The sequence below is a fragment of the Coturnix japonica genome, chromosome 6 (assembly GCF_001577835.2).
Source record: "Coturnix japonica isolate 7356 chromosome 6, Coturnix japonica 2.1, whole genome shotgun sequence".
NCBI classification, from domain to species: domain Eukaryota; kingdom Metazoa; phylum Chordata; class Aves; order Galliformes; family Phasianidae; genus Coturnix; species Coturnix japonica.
Window position 1 is genome coordinate 8698754 of NC_029521.1, and position 19123 is coordinate 8717876.

A 19123-nucleotide genomic window follows, 5' to 3' on the forward strand; every position below is an offset into this window, starting at 1 on the left:
CGTAGGCTGTTGTGCAGCTTGTCAAGACTTGTTCTGAGAGCCATTTTCTCAGTAGTTGATCTAGGTATCATCTGTTATTTCTGGTTTACAAGAATAATTACTGGCTGTTACCTTCAGTACAAAATGTGTTGTTACCACCTGTAGAGACATGGAGCGAAGTATAAACCTCTACTCTCAATTGTACAGAAAATGTGTAAAAGTCTTTAGAGTAGCCTTGACGTTGTATTTTGGTTGTGAGTTGCAGATATCTTTGCATTCCTTCACAGTCATGTTGTATTAAAAGAAAAATCAATTACGGTCTGACTCTTTTGAGAGAGATTTGCTGTAATTGGCTTTTCATGTTTGCTTGGAAGCATCACCTCCTGCAGTGACATGTGTGTATAAGAAGAAAAAGATAAAATGTTGAAGTTTAAATAATCTAGCAATGACTGCAGCAGGCTGCAATATAACAATTGCAGTTGTATCTTGAGCATGATTTGTTTTATATATCCAGCTAGAACAGTGTTACACTTCATGAAGAAAAGAAATTACTTTCACTGATCCAGATTATTCTACTGCTTTCCATTACGCTTGTTTGAAAACTTTACAAATCAATTAGATCACTCCTCCATGCTCAGCTTCCATGAATGTTAAAACTTGCTTGGAAGCGTGGTATCCTTGACTGTAGTTTTCAGTGCTTTGATTCAGGACTGGAAGGCAGACTTCTCCATCCAGGTTGTTCAGCTGCAAAAGCATTTGCTGAGCTATTGGTTGTGGTCTGCCAGACCTTGGCTGAGGGGAAGAATCAAAGGAGCTCTGCCCCTGCTGGTATGACTGTATTTCTTTTTATATAGTGAAACAGTAGCTTCACCTATTAAACAGAAAAGGCCACAGGAAAGTCTGGTGAGAGAAGGGGAGGGGAAAGGGTGTATTTAGGATTCATTGCAGTACAGTAATAAAAGAGGAAAAGTGGCACCGTGCTCAAAAGGAGGAAGGACTGATTTATTTTTTTTTCCAAATTTTATTGTAATTTCTGTTATTTGTGTGGAAAAATAAAATATGAAGCAAAGCCAGTGATACGATTCAGCTGGTTCTCTTTTCTTCCTTGTTGCACGTAGGCAGCTTCCAGTTAGTGGAAATTATGATATGTGTGGGGAATCATTTTATTAATAATAATAAATAAGCCAGTTTGCTTCTGAGATCAGTTGGATCTTATGTGGACACTGCACTTACATGCTCCTAACATGTAACATACTTAGTATTTTCAAGCACAGTGTTGCTTTTATGACAGTTAAAAGTACTTTACTGAAAAACAGCATAGTTGAGAGAGAAGTGGGACGTATTGCTGATGGTCATGGTCGAACCTTCCTCCTTTCTCTCTATCTCTCATTACTCTCAGTTTTGCAGACTTAGTTTTTTGTGGTTAGATTGAAAACCTGTAAGCACTAAGGAATGATTTTAATCTATTTGCTTTCATCTCCTCAGCCTCCTACTCATTTAATTAAGTTTTAATAGCAGTTTTACATAGTTGGGACAGTTTTGGACTGATAGAGGTATGCTTTTATTGACGAAAAGTCAGTAACTTCTTATTATAGTTCTTCCTGAAGTGCAGAGGAAAGAAGCCACTTAACTGAAGTGCAGCTTTTGTGTAGGCATAGAATTGTGTGTTTTTACTTCTTAGTGATGGATCCTTCCAATATTCCTTGGTGCAGTTATGGAGGCCTATGTGTAAATCCTTTACCTCTGTTAACAGTAGATTTGCTTATCCACCTCTGTGGAATTCTTAGAAATTGCCTGGTGATCCCCTCGGTCTTGGTATCATCTGATGAAAAAAACCTCAGGATCCAGAGCAGTTCAGGCTCAAGGGTCTGAATCAGCATCTGTATTGTAATGAAGAAACATGTATGGTGTTTTTCTTAATTTCCATACATTTGACATGGCTGCAGAGGTGCTGGATATGTTTTTACATAGCATTTTCATAGGACTTTGGTGCCTGATAATATTTAGGGCACACTAAGGATTCTCCGTTACATTTTTTATCAGTCATGAGGCAGATATTGGGCTCCAGATGGAGTTAGATCCATATGCTTCATTTTACCTAGGGTTTTCTGAAAGGTTCACCTTGATGGTTATAATTAATCATAAATCCATTTTACATTTGTTCTCATTTCTTGGAGAAGTCCATGCATTTTAGCTAGGGCTGCTAAATCACATTTGATTTAACTATTTTAAGTTTGGTGCTAAGAGTGAACTGCTAAAAACTTCTATGCAAATGTATGGTTAATTAACCAGTTCTATTGCTTGTGTCTAATATGAAAAGCAGTACTGTTTTCTATGCTAAGTAGGGCTGAAAGCTACAGAATATTTAAGTAACTCTTAGATGCTGCAATAAGATTGCTACCCCCAATGAGATCCATATGTACATATTCTCCAGGACACAGAATTCTGACTCGGTTGGTTTTGACATTGTTGTAACCTCATGAATTGTATCGTGTCTGGGAAGAGGAAGGATGTATTAAACTAAATATTAAGAGGTTGATAAAATAGTAACATTGCTAGCTCAGTTACCTGAAAGACTGTTCAGAAATCTGAGAGATACCAGCCAAATGTCCAAGGCAGTCATGGTATTTACAGGATAACTTTCAGATGCACTAACACCACAGCTGGCTTATTAACCATCTCACTTATGTCAGTTTTGAAGGTGTTGCAACTAACCCAAAAAATGGTGATTCTTACTAGAGTGTCCAAGCAAGATGCATGTCAGTTTGAGTATAGCTGTAGGAGTATAATTATACCGAACTTTCTGAAGTCCAAGCTTTTAGATTTCAATCTTGCTTTGAACTGGAGGGAGACTTTCATCTGCTTGTGCAAATTCAGCAAAAAATGAAACCCTCAGATCAGTCTTTACCATTTAGTGAAGTCCTTTATGTGCTAATTCATTTTATTAGTTTTCCCCACATGCAAGCTTTCTTCTTCTGTGTACCCCATTAAAACACCTTAAAAAACACCTTACAATAAATATGGTAGACTTCAGGCTTTTTATGATTTTCTGTTTTGTTTTTTTTTCAACGTCTGTGCCTGTTCTTAATTAGGATAGTCCTCATGTATTCAGAGTAGGGTTTAATTGCTATAAGTCGCTTCTTATTTGTAATGTTTTAAAGCAGCTGTTACAATGTTTTTTATTATTATTATTATTTCATAGGCAAATTTAGAAAACAAACCAGTAAATGGCCGCAGACCAGAACTCATGGAATGCAGTATATGTGGTCATGGTGAAAAATACAGGGTGAAAGCAAACCAAACACCACACTTTGAAAATGCACAGTCTAAGGAGAAAGAAAGAATGACAGGCGTAGAAGCAGAGAAGTGGGCACATAACGAGAAGCCATCTTTTGGTGTTCATGTCAATGGAGATACCCATGGGACTGTGACAGACCACGAACACTTGAGAAATGCAGAAAGAAGTGAAAGAGCGGTCTCTCCCAGTCAATTAGCTGAGCCAAAAAAATCATTTGCACAGACCATCAAAAATGGCATAAAAACCCTACATTACTCATCACCAGAAGCGGTTGCTTCACTGAAAAAAGCATCTGTGGAGGAAAGGACAGATTTGACGAGCGACTCCCATGCCCAGTGGATGAAGACTACCAGTCTGAATGACATAGTCAGCACTCTGGCAACGGGTGTCAGCTGTGTTCACCCAGACAAACAAGGAAATCTGTTCATGAAAGAGGAAAATTGTACTTGTGGCGTCTTTCAGGATTCTGATAAGTCAGTATTGCAAACCAGTTCTGTTTTGGATCTGCATGAAAGCACATGTTGTCCTCCACTGGTAAAAGAGGAAGTGCATGGAGAGGATGGCTTCCAAGTACCTAGCACAGAGACACAGCATGAGAATCCCTCTCTCCAACCAACCTTCTTGTCCCTGATTAAAAACAGAAACCTAACTGTGGAGCAGGTTGTAGCTATTGAAGCTTTAACGCAGTTATCTGAAGTCCCTTTAGGAACATCTTCCCCAGCTAAAACAGAAAATACTGAATGTACAGAAGAAAGTTCTTCCAATTTGCTCCACAGTTACAAAAGGGATATTTCATCCTCCTTTACGTCTTCTACGTTAAAAGAAATCAAAGACACTTACTTACAGAAAGAACAACAGCTCTTGACTCACTGTGCTCACTCACAAAAGCAGCTCCAAAATAAGCCAGTGTTGTACAATGGCCAAAGTTCGATTTCTGAATGGCGTGATAAACCTGCCAATCTAGCTAGCGAGATGTATAAATTGCAGTTATCCTCAAGAGATACCAAAACTTTATCTGAGTTAAGGTCTAATGCAAAATCATTTTCAGGACTTAATACCAAGAAAAACTATGATCCGGTCACCCTTCCGCGGTGTTGCAGTGTCCAACACGCAAGCAACAACTTGGATACCCTTGGCCAGTTAGATCAAAAGCCAGCCTGTAATGATTTGAGCTTGGAAGCTAGTTCTTTAATCAAAGAAGGAGGAATTCACAGCCAGGATGAAGAGGATGTAGCTACACAACTAACTCAACTTGCAGCATTAATAGAATCGAAACGGGCAAATCCAGAACAGAAGAATGACATAAAGACATCACTGCTTAACCTAATATCCCATGAGAGGCAAGCAAAACATAACCAAGATCTGCTGCAGAGAAAAGAATCTGTATTTTTTAGGCAACATTGCAGTTCCTTACTGTTAAAGCAAAAACAGCCAACAAATAAAAAAGGAAATGCTGTACCATGGAAACCAAGGCACAAAAAAAAGCCTCAAGAAGCACGCTATCAACAAATTAATCGAAACCAACTACAGTTGTTGTCGTGCCAGCATAGTGAGTTACAGGACATTTGGATATCATCAAAACTGCACAAGCTTGGTCAGACTGTGCCACAGGACTCCAGAATAGCTCTGTCTGAAAAAAAATCACCACGAACCAAAGTACAGAAAGCACTGAATCAAAATGCGCTAACATTGCAGGAAAAACCTAGGCTGTTTCTTCCTCAAACACAGATAAAATTCCATAGATTATCTGAGGTACCGCAGGAGAAAAAAAAAGACAGGTTGTTTGGCTATGAAGTGCTGAATGAGCAAATCAAAACTGCAGGCTCCAGTGACCCACCAGGCATCGTTCCGCTGAGAAAGGACATTGCTGCATGTAACCAATATAGCGATCTGCTCTCCCGTAATCCTCTGTCGGTTTCACAGTTGAAAACAGCATCCTTGTTAACCAGACCAAGTGAAAACACACAGATGTTTACAGAAAAATGTAATTCTCAGGTACAGCAAGCAGTGAATGTTGGTCAGACACATCCTTTGCCTCAAACTTTTAGTCAGTCTAACCTGAGAGCTAGTGAAACTCACAGTGAGGATAAAGCCTATGTTCAACAAGGTGCTGTTGATCGGCAGGTAGATCTGAAGTCACAGATGCTGCCCGTTTCCTGCAGTGCAGGTCAGGTGCCCGGCACTGTGGAAGCTCTCAGGAACATGGAGTGTGCGGGTGAAGTTACCATCCTAACATCAAGAAGTCTGGGTACTGACCATCCACAGAGCACAGGCGACTCAGGGTGTTCCCCAGCAAAAAACACACTCAGCAGTTTCCTCGAATCACCTATGAAGTTTCTCGATACTCCTACAAAGAATTTAATAGATACACCTACAAAAAAAGGACAGCCTGAATTGCCAACTTGTGACTGTGTTGGTAAGTCATCCTTTCGCTAGCTTTTGCCTGTACCTTTCACACGGGAGTATGTTTGTGTTGCTCCCCTTAATTCAAGAAAGTGTACTTGATGCTTAGGTGTTGCAAAAGGATACTCGTGTTGCTGTTAGGAACTAGAAGAAAATGATTCTTTCCCTTTCTGTAACCTTTCTTCAGGCCAGCAAATAACAGCAAAATTCAGTATTTTTGGCCTTGCATCTGACCTGTTTAAATTCAGGTTGAGGAAAATGAGTTTTTTCTCATGGTTTTCTCATTACTCGCTTGTATGCTGTGTAATTTCATCTGAGTGTATCAGATCATGATTTCTGTGGTCTCAAACTGGTTTCTGCTTGAGATGAGCTGGGCAAAAACTTTCCCAATACCTTTTCATTGTTACCTAAATGCCTCCTGGCTAAACAGCAGGGAATTGTTGAGGGCAGTTGTGTTACTGTCACTGTTCGCCCTGAGGGTGATGGGAGTTTCTGTTAAGATTCCTGTGTAAGGCTTGTGGATGTCTCATCTCAGAGATAAGAGGAGAGGTGGAGATTAGGTAATAAATCCAGACATGGAACAGTTCGTGTTGTAGCATGAGATGTCGGATTGAACTCAGTACTGGGAATTTTGCAACGTAGTTTGATTGATGGTGTTGGACATGCTGTGTTTTCAAACTATCAAAGCACACAGATGGGGAGGAAAAAACCACTTCAGGGACTTAACAACACTGTACATGGGAACATCATCTTTGCTCCAGTGTTCTGAAGCAGCACGCTGCTAGTTAAGAGGCCCAGATTGCATTTTTTTTTTGTTCTGTAGTATGTATGTGACTGTCAGCTGATGTTTTTTGGCCTCAATTCTCCGTTGTCTAAAATGAATTGATAATGTTTGCCTACTCACAAGGGCATTGGGAAGCTTACTTAGTCAATATGTATCAGGTCCCGAGGTGAACATTGCTAAAGAATGCAAGATAGTATTATGAATAGGATCTATTTGTAGCATCGAGAAAGAAAATCTACCAGAAGATTAACAGGAGAAAGCAAGCATAAAATAATATAATTTCAATGTCTCTGAGGAGAAAAATCAGTCATCCTACTTATTCATTGCATTTCAGGGGCAGATTTTGTGTATTTAATTTGGAAGATGTTTCTGTAAACCATCTCTAAGCTGACTTGTAGTGGCGTAAATGAGATACGGATGTGCAAACTTAATTTTCTCAACCTGTTTATAGAGCAAATTATTGAGAAAGATGAAGGCCCGTATTACACGCACCTCGGGACAGGACCAAGTGTTGCTGCTGTGAGAGAAATAATGGAGAACAGGTGAGAAAATGTGCTTTGTAGTGCTAACAGTATCTTTGTGTAAACAGGAAAGAAGAGGAGCTGTAAGAAAACAAGTGCTGTTTGGCTTTGCTTTTCTGAAATTTTTACTGTACTCATTTGTAAGTCATTTTCCTGTTCTGATGTGCTTGAGGGAAGCACTCGCCTTCCAATTCCAAATTCATGCATCTTGTCTGAGCTCCAGCAATTTTAGCCGGAGTGCTCGTAGGTGCTGTTGAAGTCCATAGGGATGGCAGAGATTAGCAGCTGGCTGGAGTCGGCTTCCTGGTGTCCTGCATGCGAACAACCTGTCTCAGATTGGACAGAAAGTGACTTGAGGGCTGTAGGATTTTCAAGCAGGTAACATTTCCTTTCCAAGTAATGTTCCCTTAGTGACAGAAGCTTGTTACTGGAGTAGATATTTCAAAATTGCTTTTGCAAATAGGACTTAAATTTAAAAGTGTTTTTTTTGTTGTTGTTGTTCTAAATATATATATGTTTTCTCTTCTGTTCTCAATAAAGTAAAAAATAAAATCGTTGTTTTATTGAATGCATTTACTGTTTTAAAATGTGTTTTCAGTTCTACTCCTGAACTTTTTTAATGCAGGTATGGAGCAAAAGGAAGCGCTGTGAGAATAGAGGTAGTCGTTTATACAGGGAAGGAAGGAAAGAGCTCTCAGGGGTGTCCGATTGCCAAGTGGGTAAGTTTTTATGTTACACTAGTAAAATCGTTCTGTGTGGATTTTAAGTATCTAATGATGTGTAGTAACTTAAATATAATCTGATCTTTAATCAGTCTGCTTCTTCTTCATTTAATCGATTTACATGTGTAACTGAATGATGAAGCTAAGGATGTCACTTTTTAATCGGTGGTGCTGTGGTTAGAATGCATTTGAAAGAGGTGCTTCACGGAGCTGGCAGAGATGGGCAAATCAAGAGCAAGAACACTTGGCAGTGTCTGGAAGCTGGAGGTCTCATGAAGTAAGCTGCTGGGAAGCATGAAAGAAAAGAAGGGAGAGTTGGAAAACCATACAGTAACTTTTATTTTAAACTTCTCAATTGTATAAACTGTCTCATATACCGTGGAGTGCTTTGAGGGACTGAACATACTATGTGGAAACATGAATGTTATGGTGATAGTTTTCACCAAAGTCTTGTCTCGCATTGCTTCATAGGAGCCAGCAAATGAGCTAACAGACAAGCTCCAGGAAAGAGCTTGTATAGAATTGATTGTCCTTAATCTTTGCTGAAACCATTGAGGGAGGAAAAAGTAGACCGGAAATCTTATACACTGAGTTTTGGAAATAAAAAGACTTTGCCTGTTGGAATATAGATTTTTAATTGTTGCTGTATTTAGGAATTTCAGACTTAACTGGTTCATCTGATGAGGATAACTGTGAAGTTGGTAGAGTAGCATTTGTAACTACATAACAAAATACAAGAATATTATATATCTTATGTGAATGATACTTTATGTATATTGACTGCTTATGTGATTGGAACAGTTGAAACATGTTTTTCATACTCCGCACGTAAACTGATGTTCAGAAAGGGATCTCCTATGTGTGTGTTGTTTCAGATGATATTTAATAACAAATAGGCATCCAAGGAAAAAAATAGATGGCCAAATTTCAAAAACAACCAACCCAAAAAAAGGGACTTTTAAAAGAGTTTGGGAATTATAAGTTTTACCTTAGCAAACAGTTGTGAGCCTTTGAAAGGAAGAAGAGATTTAAAACTAATTCTTAAACTTCATTTTTCTGTTGCCAGTATCAACATATTGCCTTTTATGTAAAACAGAGATGATAGATTCAATTGTGCATCTGCATGGGTGTAGGTGTCCAACATGTGTGTGCAATATGGCAGCCAGAGAGCACTCAGTGTGTGTAGAAAAGGCTGTTTAAGGATGATGCTGCAGTTCAGCTAAATTTCTACATGTCCAGCATTAATATTAATTAAACTAAATTCCAAATGTCTGTTGTGCAGCAAAGACTTTTGGTGTGCAAGCTCAGACCTAAAATGAATGAATGCCTTTCCAGGTCTGCTGTTACTGTGTGACTGCGGGATACGAGAGAAGGAAGGAAATAATGGAAATCTTCTCTCTTTCATCCTGTGTATAATCCACATTTTTTTAGTTGATATTTTTAATGTGTGACTTAACTTCCGATTGGCGATGCTGACTTTAATCCTTAAAATGAGGCGTATTTCTGTTTTGATTATGACCAAAGAAGTGTTATTTGGAAATCTGTTTGAAAGCGTATGGAAGAAGTTTGCTGTGCTCTCAGATACTTGCAGTCACGAGGTTCTCAGCTGCACAGAGGCTTTCACTTGCTCATTACAGTGCTTGCTGGGACACTCGTTTCTGCTTTGCAGATGGACGAGCTGTTGCCCCTAGGGCTCTTGAGAGATTTGTTGGCAAGAGCACCACGATGAAGCCCTTCCTCTTCACATTTACTTCAGCAAAGAATTGATACAGCGATTATATTTAGCTATTTTTCCCCAAGTAATTTTCCCTTTTACTGTAAGTTTATGGTTGTCGTTAATCGGTTCATTTGAAACATCTTAGAATCAAAGGCTGTTTTGTACAGTATGTATATATAATGTCTGTATTATTCCATATATATTATGTATATATGTATATGTACAATGTATGTATATAATATACATATTATATATAAAACATGTAAGAAAATATATATATTCTTCTGTTAATGGCTGCATTTCAAAATGCTCATTTCCTCCTGAGTTGTTTTCACCTAAGTGTCTCCATTAAACACTGAATGAGACGGGCTTCTTTTGTCCAAAATGAGCTGGCTTTTTCTTCCTTAGTTTTTAGGGTATAATAAACGTACAGTGTCTATGCAGGTGATAACTTTGCAATTAGAAAACAACAGCCATTCTGTGACGTGTGCCACGGCTTGTCTTGCTTTTTTTTAAATTTTGCTTTTTTATTCTGTACAGGTCTATTGTATTTCCGCATTATAAGTTAAAGGAAAAAGAGCTCAGAAATAGTGGGATTGCCAACCTGTCTTTCTCAATTAGACCTTTCATATAAACAAGTTGCAGTGCCTCCCCTATTGCCAGCCAGCAGTGAGCAATTCATGTTATTCCCATTGTTTTATCAGTACTTTGCTTGATAATGGCTGTGGCCTCTTTTTTTTCTTCTGCTCTCAGCATATCTGATGGGAATTCAAGATCACCTCAATTCATTTAAGTGAGATGGCTTATAAATCTTCTATCTGTATGATGTTCATAAGTGTCTGACTCCAGGTATGATCCTGCTGCACTAAATTCAAAGATGATGTCAGTGACCTCAGAGGACAGCTTCAGGTCTTAACATTCCCGGACTAAACCCATTTCTTTCAGTTTTCTCCTATTTGTTTCAGTGGATGTTGACCTGGATCAGCTTTCTGTTGTCTTCATTCAGAATCGCAGTGTAATTTCTAAGGCTGTAAGTTGGAATAAAGACAGGAGATGAGAACTGATAAGAGCAGCCAGGTTGGGTGGGAGACACAAGCAGGGCAGCCGCTCCCAGAAGACTCACTCACTTTCCAGTAACTCATTCCTCTGAGGTTCCCTAAGCTGAAGGCTGTGGCTTGATACTGCCTGTTATAGATGTCTCTCTTTATTTCTTTTTGTTCTCTTGTGCTTGGAATTACAGTGGTGGTGTAGTAATGTTTTCAGCCTTGTGCTCTGTTCCCAGCAATTCCTAGCAGTTGGTTTTGCTTTTCTTTCTGTAGCAAAGCAGTGATTTCTATCATTATGCAAAATTCTCATTTCTGCATGGTAATTGCTAACTATGTGCACTGAGAGTGGACACTATGCTGAATTTTATCTGCCATGCTTACTGCCCCCTCAGCAGAATGAACTGCTTCATTTGTTTGCAGATTGTGCTTGTCTTCTCTTCTCTGAATTACTCATCAACTCTTGTCACACTTTTATTTGCCTTTGACAAACATGGATGCAAACAAATACAAACTTGAACAGAGTCCTGCAGAGCTCCCATCAGACACATAGCAGCCTTTGTTTCTTGTCTTTTCAGCAGTTACTCACACATGGTCTTTTCCTTTGTCCCAAGAGACATTGTTTGCTTTTTTCTTTTTTTTTTTTTTCTTTCTTTTTTTAAGAGCCTTTCCTAAGGGACCTTACTGAGAGGCTTCTGAGAATCTAGTAATCCATGCAGTATGGCCAGATGATTCACAAACATCTGGTGTCTCCCTGTGCATCGTGCTTACCTATGTGATCACTGGTTTGTGCCACAGAGCTCCATACAGACAAATGGGGGTAATGTTATCATTGAACTGGGATATTCCTCCTAGGACCATTTCCAAACTGCTCTCCTCTTCAAGCCTCCTGATACCAATGTGTTCTAAACCAAGACTATGCATATCAGATTTGAAAGTTTGGTCATTTCACTGCTCATTTTCTGGGATGGGTGCCATCTGATCATGGCAAATCATGACTGTGTTTTGGGAAACAAGTGATCTTTTTCTTCTGTCACTACTGTCCTATAACTGCTTCTTTGGGGGCGTTTAACTTCGTAAGGGGTGCGGCCAAGGGTTTTTTTTTTTCCTGAAGTGGGAATCGTCCCAAATGGCTTTTTGTGAACACAGCAGAAGTGGTTTTTGCATCTCTGGACTCATCTTTTCTGAGTGCTTTGTTCTTTTGTTTTACACCTGGGTGATCTGTTGACCCCTCAGGTTCTGTTAGCCTGCTGGGGGCTGTAACTTGTTTGAGAACTGTGGTACTCTGTGGCTTTTATGTCTTTCTCAAACTTTTTCACTTCTGTTTTGTTCTGGTTCCCTGTTTGCGCTTTCTACTTACAGCTTAACAGAGCTTTGTGGTCTTTTTTATGGTGGTGGTCATAGATTGGTAGGATTTATACATTAAAAAAAGGGGGGGGAGGCAGCAGATTAAAAAGAAGGAATTACAGATGCTTTTACAATGTAAATATAGTTAGAAGTGTAGAATCCTTAAGAGTTGGAAAGGATCTGAAAGCCATCTTGTCCAACTGCCCTTGAAGTGGCAGCCTTCTTCTAAGGGCTTGGACTTAATATTAACCACTGAAACCAGATTTTCAAAAAGTAATGCTTAGATAATGCACTGTTAGAACCAAGCATTTACAGATCATTGACCTGGAAGGAATTTGTGCTTGAATACTAGAAACTACATTTTGTAGAGTGCCACGAGCTTTTGTTAACAATAGATTCTCTGCAGAAAAGACTGTTTGTTTGCCTGTTTTTTCAGTTTGCTACCTTGGCTTCAGTTGAGAAAGAGATTGGGAATAGAAAAAGTAAAAAAACTGACAAGGTGCGTGAGCTTCTAGGCTGCCTTACATGTAAGTTAGGGCTAGAAGGGGTGTGCATTAAAGAAAATGTAGTGATAAATGTGCGAGAGACTCTGCTCTGGCAGAGGTGACCATTACCAAGTAACGCTATCAAAGGACTGCTTTGCGTGGAGTCCAGCACCTCTAAGCAGGTTTTATTATTTCAAGGTTTTATTTCATATGATAAACTCTTTTTATAATCAGACAGTGATGTCCATTTGAGAAGTCTGGAAAGAAAACGTTTCTGAGAGTGGCTGGTGGTGATTTTAGTTGTATTTTTGGACACTGTTGCATTAGAGCAGCACTTTCTTGCCATTTTTCAACGTATGTTGAAGGTAGCTCGTGCAATGGGTGCTATAGCTGTGGAGGCACTGTCTTCACTGTTTGTGTGAGGACTTACGTGCTGAACACAGAACTAGAGTTAATTTTGGATGAAACGTATTTGTAATGTCCAAAGTCAAGCTGTTCTTTAAGAGGTGCAGTGCTTTGAGATAACAATTATTATAAATTCTTACACAGTTTCTGAAGCATCTTCAAATGTCGTGTATTTGGAAAACCCACTCAACAGTTAGAGCGAACATAAAAAAGCTAAGTTAAGGTAAGCAAATCAGGTAAACCAAAGTTTGCTCAGAGAGGAATGCCTGCCATTTATTTCCATGGAAACTGCAGCAGATAAAAAAGAGCACAATAGCACTGATTGATAAAGCAAATCCTCCATACAAAGTGGTGTTTTCCAGCATAGTCTCTACAATTAGCTATGCTTGATGAACCTGCTTGCTACTCTTGTAAAAATGTGCACCAGTGGAGGTGCCTCCTTGTTCCCTTGCTGACAGGCACCGTGTATCCCACGCTGTGCTCACATCTGTTTGGTATCCATAAATGTTCAGCAAGCATCCATAATTTCACTGGGTGCCGATTTTTCTGCGTGGAGGAATTCAGTGACACACCTTTGTATTCATTTCCATGTCAAACGCTGTTCTGTCAGGCTGCCTCTCTGCTGCCATCTGTCACTCAGCACCAATGTGTAGCAGGGTACCAATGTGGAAAGGTTCAACCTCTCCTGCCATCCCACCGGCATCTGCCTCTGCGATTGAGAGTTAATAATATAATATAGGAGGTGTTACTTTTGGAGCAACCCTCATATTATGAAAGCCTCAACGATTAAATTGCTGTTATCACTACATTAAAACAAATGGTGATATCTGAACAAACGGCGCGTAGGTTCTTGCATCAGCAGCTTCTGGAGCTTAGATTTGCCAGCTGATTGGTGCATTGTTTGCAGTCTGGGAAGCATTCAGATCGCTCTGCTGCATCTTTAAATCAATGTTCAGCTTCTGAGTGCTTCATACACAAGCCATAAATGCACTGGGAATTGTGTTTACCAACTTCCAATAGCACATACATACATGTTTTAAATTACTGCATAAAGAATCAAAAATTACATTGGCATTTTATTCTGCGGCTGTAACAGCATACTAATTCCATTTGTCTTACTGAGGAGGACTATTAGGTCGAATACATGCTAAAAAGGGAAAATGAAGTATAGACTGAGACTTGCATGTTGCTCTCTTGATGGCCTTGAGGTGATGTTGCTGTTGCATGAATTTAAGATGTGTGATGTTTTCCATAAAGTACTGGGGGAGAACAGTTGGTTAAAACCCTGCCTGGGCTGGGGGCATTTAAAGGATTAAGAGACCCTGGAACCATCCCCAGTCATTTGAAGTGACAGAAGCAGGGCAGAAATAGAGAAATATCTTGGAGTCATCTAAAGTTAAGAGGAGTGATCCAACAGATCATCCCTCAGTAAAACCTTGCTAGGTCCATTACTTAGAGAAGCAGTGACAGATGTGGCCTGTTAGTGTATCAAGAAAGACCTTAATAAGCAACACACAGCTTATGCTCATGTTTTGGATTTTACCTGTTACTCATCACAGGTTCACTAAAACAAACAAACAGACACAACCAAGTGCAGACAATTCAGCTCAATATTTTACCACTTAAGTTCAGAAATGTTTTGGATATGAGCAAGTACTGGAAAACAAATGAGAGGTTGGAAATAACTTTGATTACATCCCTGTTAATGTAACGAATAAGTCACTGAGTCAAGGAGCGTGGTAGGAATTTTCTCCATCAGAAAAACTGTTGTTAGGAATTATGTGGTGTTTCTGTTGGCTGGACTCGTCCTTCTCAAGTGTGGTTCTCTGTGTATTAAAGTTGTGTGGTGTTGCTGTGGATTTGTTATTGTTGCGAGAGAGGCTCTGTTCATTATTGCCTTGAGAGCAGCATCTGTAACACATGCATGGGCATCATCGGTTTACGTGGGAAAAGCAGCTCAGCTCCAGCTGAGTTGCTGGCTACAAGCCCTGAGGAACTGCAATAGCTTCAGTGCAGGTTGTGCTCTTCTAAGACTACCAGGTGAGGAAAGTGCCTTATCTCCAATTACCAAAGGACAGGAGCGCTCCAGCTGCAGCACTAACCTCTTAAGAGCCACAGAAATAAAATCCAGATAACTCATAAATCCTTTGGTCACCTTTGTGGCCTGAAAGACAATGGATTGCAGAATGTTTGTGCATCCAATAAGAGCGCTGCCTTATCTCTTGCGTGCACAACAAAGCAGATTCCAGCTGTGTTTATCTTCAGGGTGGGGTGATATTGGTTTGAAGCAGACTGTAAATTGCATCCCTGTTTATTTGTCTCTTTTTCTGGACCCAGTTGAGGACTATATGAGAGCTCACAAAGGGCACCCTGATGTTGCACTGAGACACTAAGAGAAACTGCATTTCCTCATTGAAGTTACAAAGTCTAGGAAACTAAGAAAGAGGAACAAGATTAAAAGCATCACCCTTCATGCTGAGTAACAAAATTAAATTCCTCTGTTTCTGACTGGAAGGAGCTATGCTGCCTCAGGAATGCACAGCTCACACTGATGTGAATAACCTGTATTATGGATCAACCATAATAGATTTTCTGTAAGTCTCACTCAAATGTAAATGAGCTGCATTATTTCTCTTTCTTTACAGAAAATACTGTACCAGTTGTTCAGTCACAACCAAGAGGAATGGTAACTCAGATGCATTTATTTTTCTCATTCAGTTTAAGACTGATTGTGAGACTGTGTAATCAACTTGAAAAGGGCGATTCTTTCTCCCTTGACACAAACTAACTTGCGTCCTGTTTCTTCCTGCAATGCAAGAATGCATTGTCTCAAAGTTTTGGTCTGTTGAAAATCCTTTCATTTGCAGATTAACTGCAAGGGTATTTTGGTTCCCACTTTCAATTAGTTTGAATAATTTAGATACTCACAGTTGATCGGGCTAGGGGTCACATGAATGACCACTAGCCACGTGTCTGGCAACAAAGAAGCTTTGACATCAGTCTGATAGAGAATCTACTTGAAAACCCAGACATCTGGAGGCATTCAATGAATAGGTGAAATTGTTGCCTTTCTGCTTTTATAGTCTATCCTTATTAATGTGGTTTATCCTTATCCTATGGAGCAGTGCTTCTGACAAGTTCTTCACGCTACCAGACAAAGTATTGCAGGGAATACCAATAGTCTCGTACAGAAACAAAGGTTGATCCAGCTGGCAGTGATGGTCTCTGATTGTGGAATGCTCCTTCCAAGGAAGCAACCTTCATCCAGGAGATGTCCTCCCCTTACAGGCCAGCCCTAAATAAGCCCAGGGGAGTCTGAGACCCTGGGCTCACCCTTTCCTGTCACGCTGTAAGCACATCTAAGTTGTTTGCACCTGTGCTTCCCTGCCAGCCACACTCCTTCACCAGGTGCTCCATCATCAGTTCAGGCTGTGACCTAACAGCTCCCCTACACACGCTTATGGGGCTTTTACTGATAGGGTGGTGGTTGGTAGAACTAGAGTGACTGACTGCTTGTTCTGAGCAAGTGCTCTGCTGCAGAGCTGGAAAAGTATCTGCAATTGTAAGGGCTCACTGGCTGCATAGATGCATCTTTTCTTAGGAAGAGAAAGCTACTCACCCCCATCCTAGATATGATATAGCAGAGGAGGAGATGTAGCTTCTAGGCATGCTGCCTTTGTTTTGAAGCTCTGAATGTTGAAGTAACACTGAGGACTTGACCCCTTTTTTGTTGGAGGCCTCTTAGAGGCTCTGATGGGTCAAACATGTCTGAAGAATGGATAATGTGTGTCAAATATTGTATTCTATTATTACCTAGATTTAAGGCATCTTTTTGGCCTTCTTAAGAGGCAAAAATTCTGTCAAGCTATGACAAAACCTAAATATGTGGCATATTGTTACTTTTTTTTTAGTTCAGTGCTATACTAAAAGCCATTGTAGCAGTGTTCTGTGCATGTTAGTCTTTTATATATCACATGGATAAAATCAACAGAGTTCTTTCTACGTCATACAGGTCACTAGGATATTTCAGCACTCTGCTAAGTACTTTAATGTTATGAAAAATCTCTTTGACTCCTTCATGCAGTTTACTTTCATTGCTTTTGTCTAATGATATGTTGCAAGATGGGACAACTCAGTGTACTGGTATGTAACTGCAGCAATCACCTTAACGGCAGTGTGTTTGCTTTTGGGGTGCAGCTTATGTATCAGCTTTCTGTGTTCTGACAATACATACTCAGTAATATTTCCAAGGTAACCATTAGGTTTTCAGTGGTTCTGTCATTTCAGGATTGTTATATACATCTAGTGTTGTTTTTTTTCCTCAAAGCAGTCATTCTTGTTTGGGTAGAACATCTAAGATACTCCTTCTGTAAAATACGCTGCTATTTCTTTTACAGACAGAAAGGCAACGCGGAGTCATATGCTACACCAAGAGACCAGTGTGTGATGCTTTCCCAGCCCTACTTGCTGACAGGCACTTCAGACAGCAGTTTTATTTTCTCTTCCAGGCATTACATGTTTTCTAGTCATATCCTAGAATGAACAAATTGATTCTTTCAGGTGATACGAAGAAGTAGTGATGAGGAGAAGTTGCTGTGCTTGGTACGTCAGCGTGCGGGACACCACTGTCAGACTGCTGTCATAGTGATTCTCATACTGGCGTGGGAGGGGATCCCTCATCTCCTGGCTGATACGCTGTACAAAGAGCTGACGCAGAGCCTCAGAAAATACGGCTGTCCCACGAGCCGCAGATGTGCACTGAATGAAGAGTAAGCAGCTGAAATCATCACTGACTGTTGAGTCACCCTTCAAGTGTTTTCTGAATTTAATAGCATGGAAATTCAATAGTAGTGCAACTGATAAATACAGGAACACTTATTTAAAATTACAAACCACTAGGTGTCATTTTAGTATAAAACTTAGCTTCTGACTTTTTCTAGAGTCCAGGCTTTAAAGGCTGCTTGTGCAGTGGAAGCCCAGGGAAAGGGCAGACAATGAACTTCTCTCCCTTGTTTGCACACTTGTTACATGTGCAGCCATGGTGAGGAGCTGCTAAGAAGGTGATTCCTGACTTCCACCACACCTGTGAGCCAGGCTGGCCGGTTGTGAGAGGAGGGCGTGCTACTTTTCCTCCTCCGCTTGGATGTGCTTCATCAGACCTTTCAGAGATCTTGTGCACATCTGCCCCACATGGGGAGTCTGGCCAGGATAACAGCAAATGTGCTTTGTTTTCAATTGGAATTGTTTTCAGTAAATGAGAAGCAGCAGTGATAGTAACTGTCAGCTGCCTCAGCTAATGTTGCTGTAATACTGCCTAGGTGTAAAATTAAAAGAAATGGTATGCTCGGAATAGGGGCTTTCTCTGTGCCTTTTAAGAGAGGAATTCGGTTTAATTGACAAGATGATGTTGCAGGTTCTGGAGTAGAGCTGCCTTTATGCTGACTTTTTTCTGTAGCCTACATTTAACCAACCTCTAATAGCTGTGCAGTGATCTGAGTCTAATGCTTGTGTTCCTGAATGGCCAGAGTAAGTAGGGTTGTTCCATTTTTAAAACTGGATCACTTTGGAGATAATGGTGTTGCCTCATGTAACGTATTTACTGTATTTACAGGCAACCTTCAATAGGACTGGTATTTTTTTTGTCAAAATCATAAAAGCACAAGAGTGCTTGGCAGGCAGCTATAGCTCAGTGTTATGTATTTCCCAAGGGTGGAACTGGTGAGACTTCAGAGAGTTGCAACTGTATGGGAAAAAAGTCCTCTGCACACAAACGTTTCATTAATGGAGAATGCCTCATTAATCCTTGTTTTGGAAATTCCCGTATTGTTTTGCTATGTATTTTAAAAAAAAGTCAATAGCACTGACCATTCAGAAAAAGGCAAGTTGCATCGTCAGCTGACTTCTCTCTTACTTCCTTTCACAGCCGTACGTGTGCATGTCAGGGACTCGATCCAGAAACATGTGGAGCATCGTTCTCATTTGGCTGTTCATGGAGTATGTATTTCAATGGATGTAAATTCGCCAGAAGCAAAAACCCCAGGAAATTTAGGCTTCTCACTGATGACCCTAAACAAGTAAGGTTTATTTTATTGATTTGTTTTGTTTTTGTTTGCTACCAAATGTTGATTCAGCTGATTTTAAGAACTAGAAATGGAGTCCACAGATACCACTGTTCTCTCACATTTTATGCATAGCTTATCACACAGGCATCCGATTGAATGTTTTAGAACTGTAGCAACCTGGTGCTCTGACATCCACAATAAACCGGATTTTTCTTGGACAACACTTTTCTGAACTCTCGAGAGTTACAATAAAATATGATTAATCCTAGTGGTCCTCTGATTGCAGCTTATGAGCATCAGTTATGACATAAAGCTCAGCACAGAAAATAGGACAATGGATATGATGCAAAGTAATGT

General features: G+C 40.0%; 1 protein-coding gene across 10 annotated transcripts in view; it reads left to right on the forward strand.

Annotated features, from left to right (window-relative positions):
• Window positions 1-19123, forward strand: part of TET1 (tet methylcytosine dioxygenase 1) — a 92071-nt gene that overhangs the window by 46261 nt on the left and 26687 nt on the right. For all 10 annotated transcript variants that reach the window (XR_001556030.2, XM_015866317.2, XM_015866319.2 and 7 more), the window contains 5 exons: window positions 3182-5693; window positions 6916-7006; window positions 7611-7704; window positions 17265-17473; window positions 18628-18778. Coding sequence is in view for 9 of the 10 variants with exons in the window: in XM_015866317.2 (XP_015721803.1) it covers window positions 3182-5693; window positions 6916-7006; window positions 7611-7704; window positions 17265-17473; window positions 18628-18778 (3057 nt within the window). In the remaining variant the exon portion in view is untranslated. The remainder of the gene's footprint in view (window positions 1-3181; window positions 5694-6915; window positions 7007-7610; window positions 7705-17264; window positions 17474-18627; window positions 18779-19123) is intronic.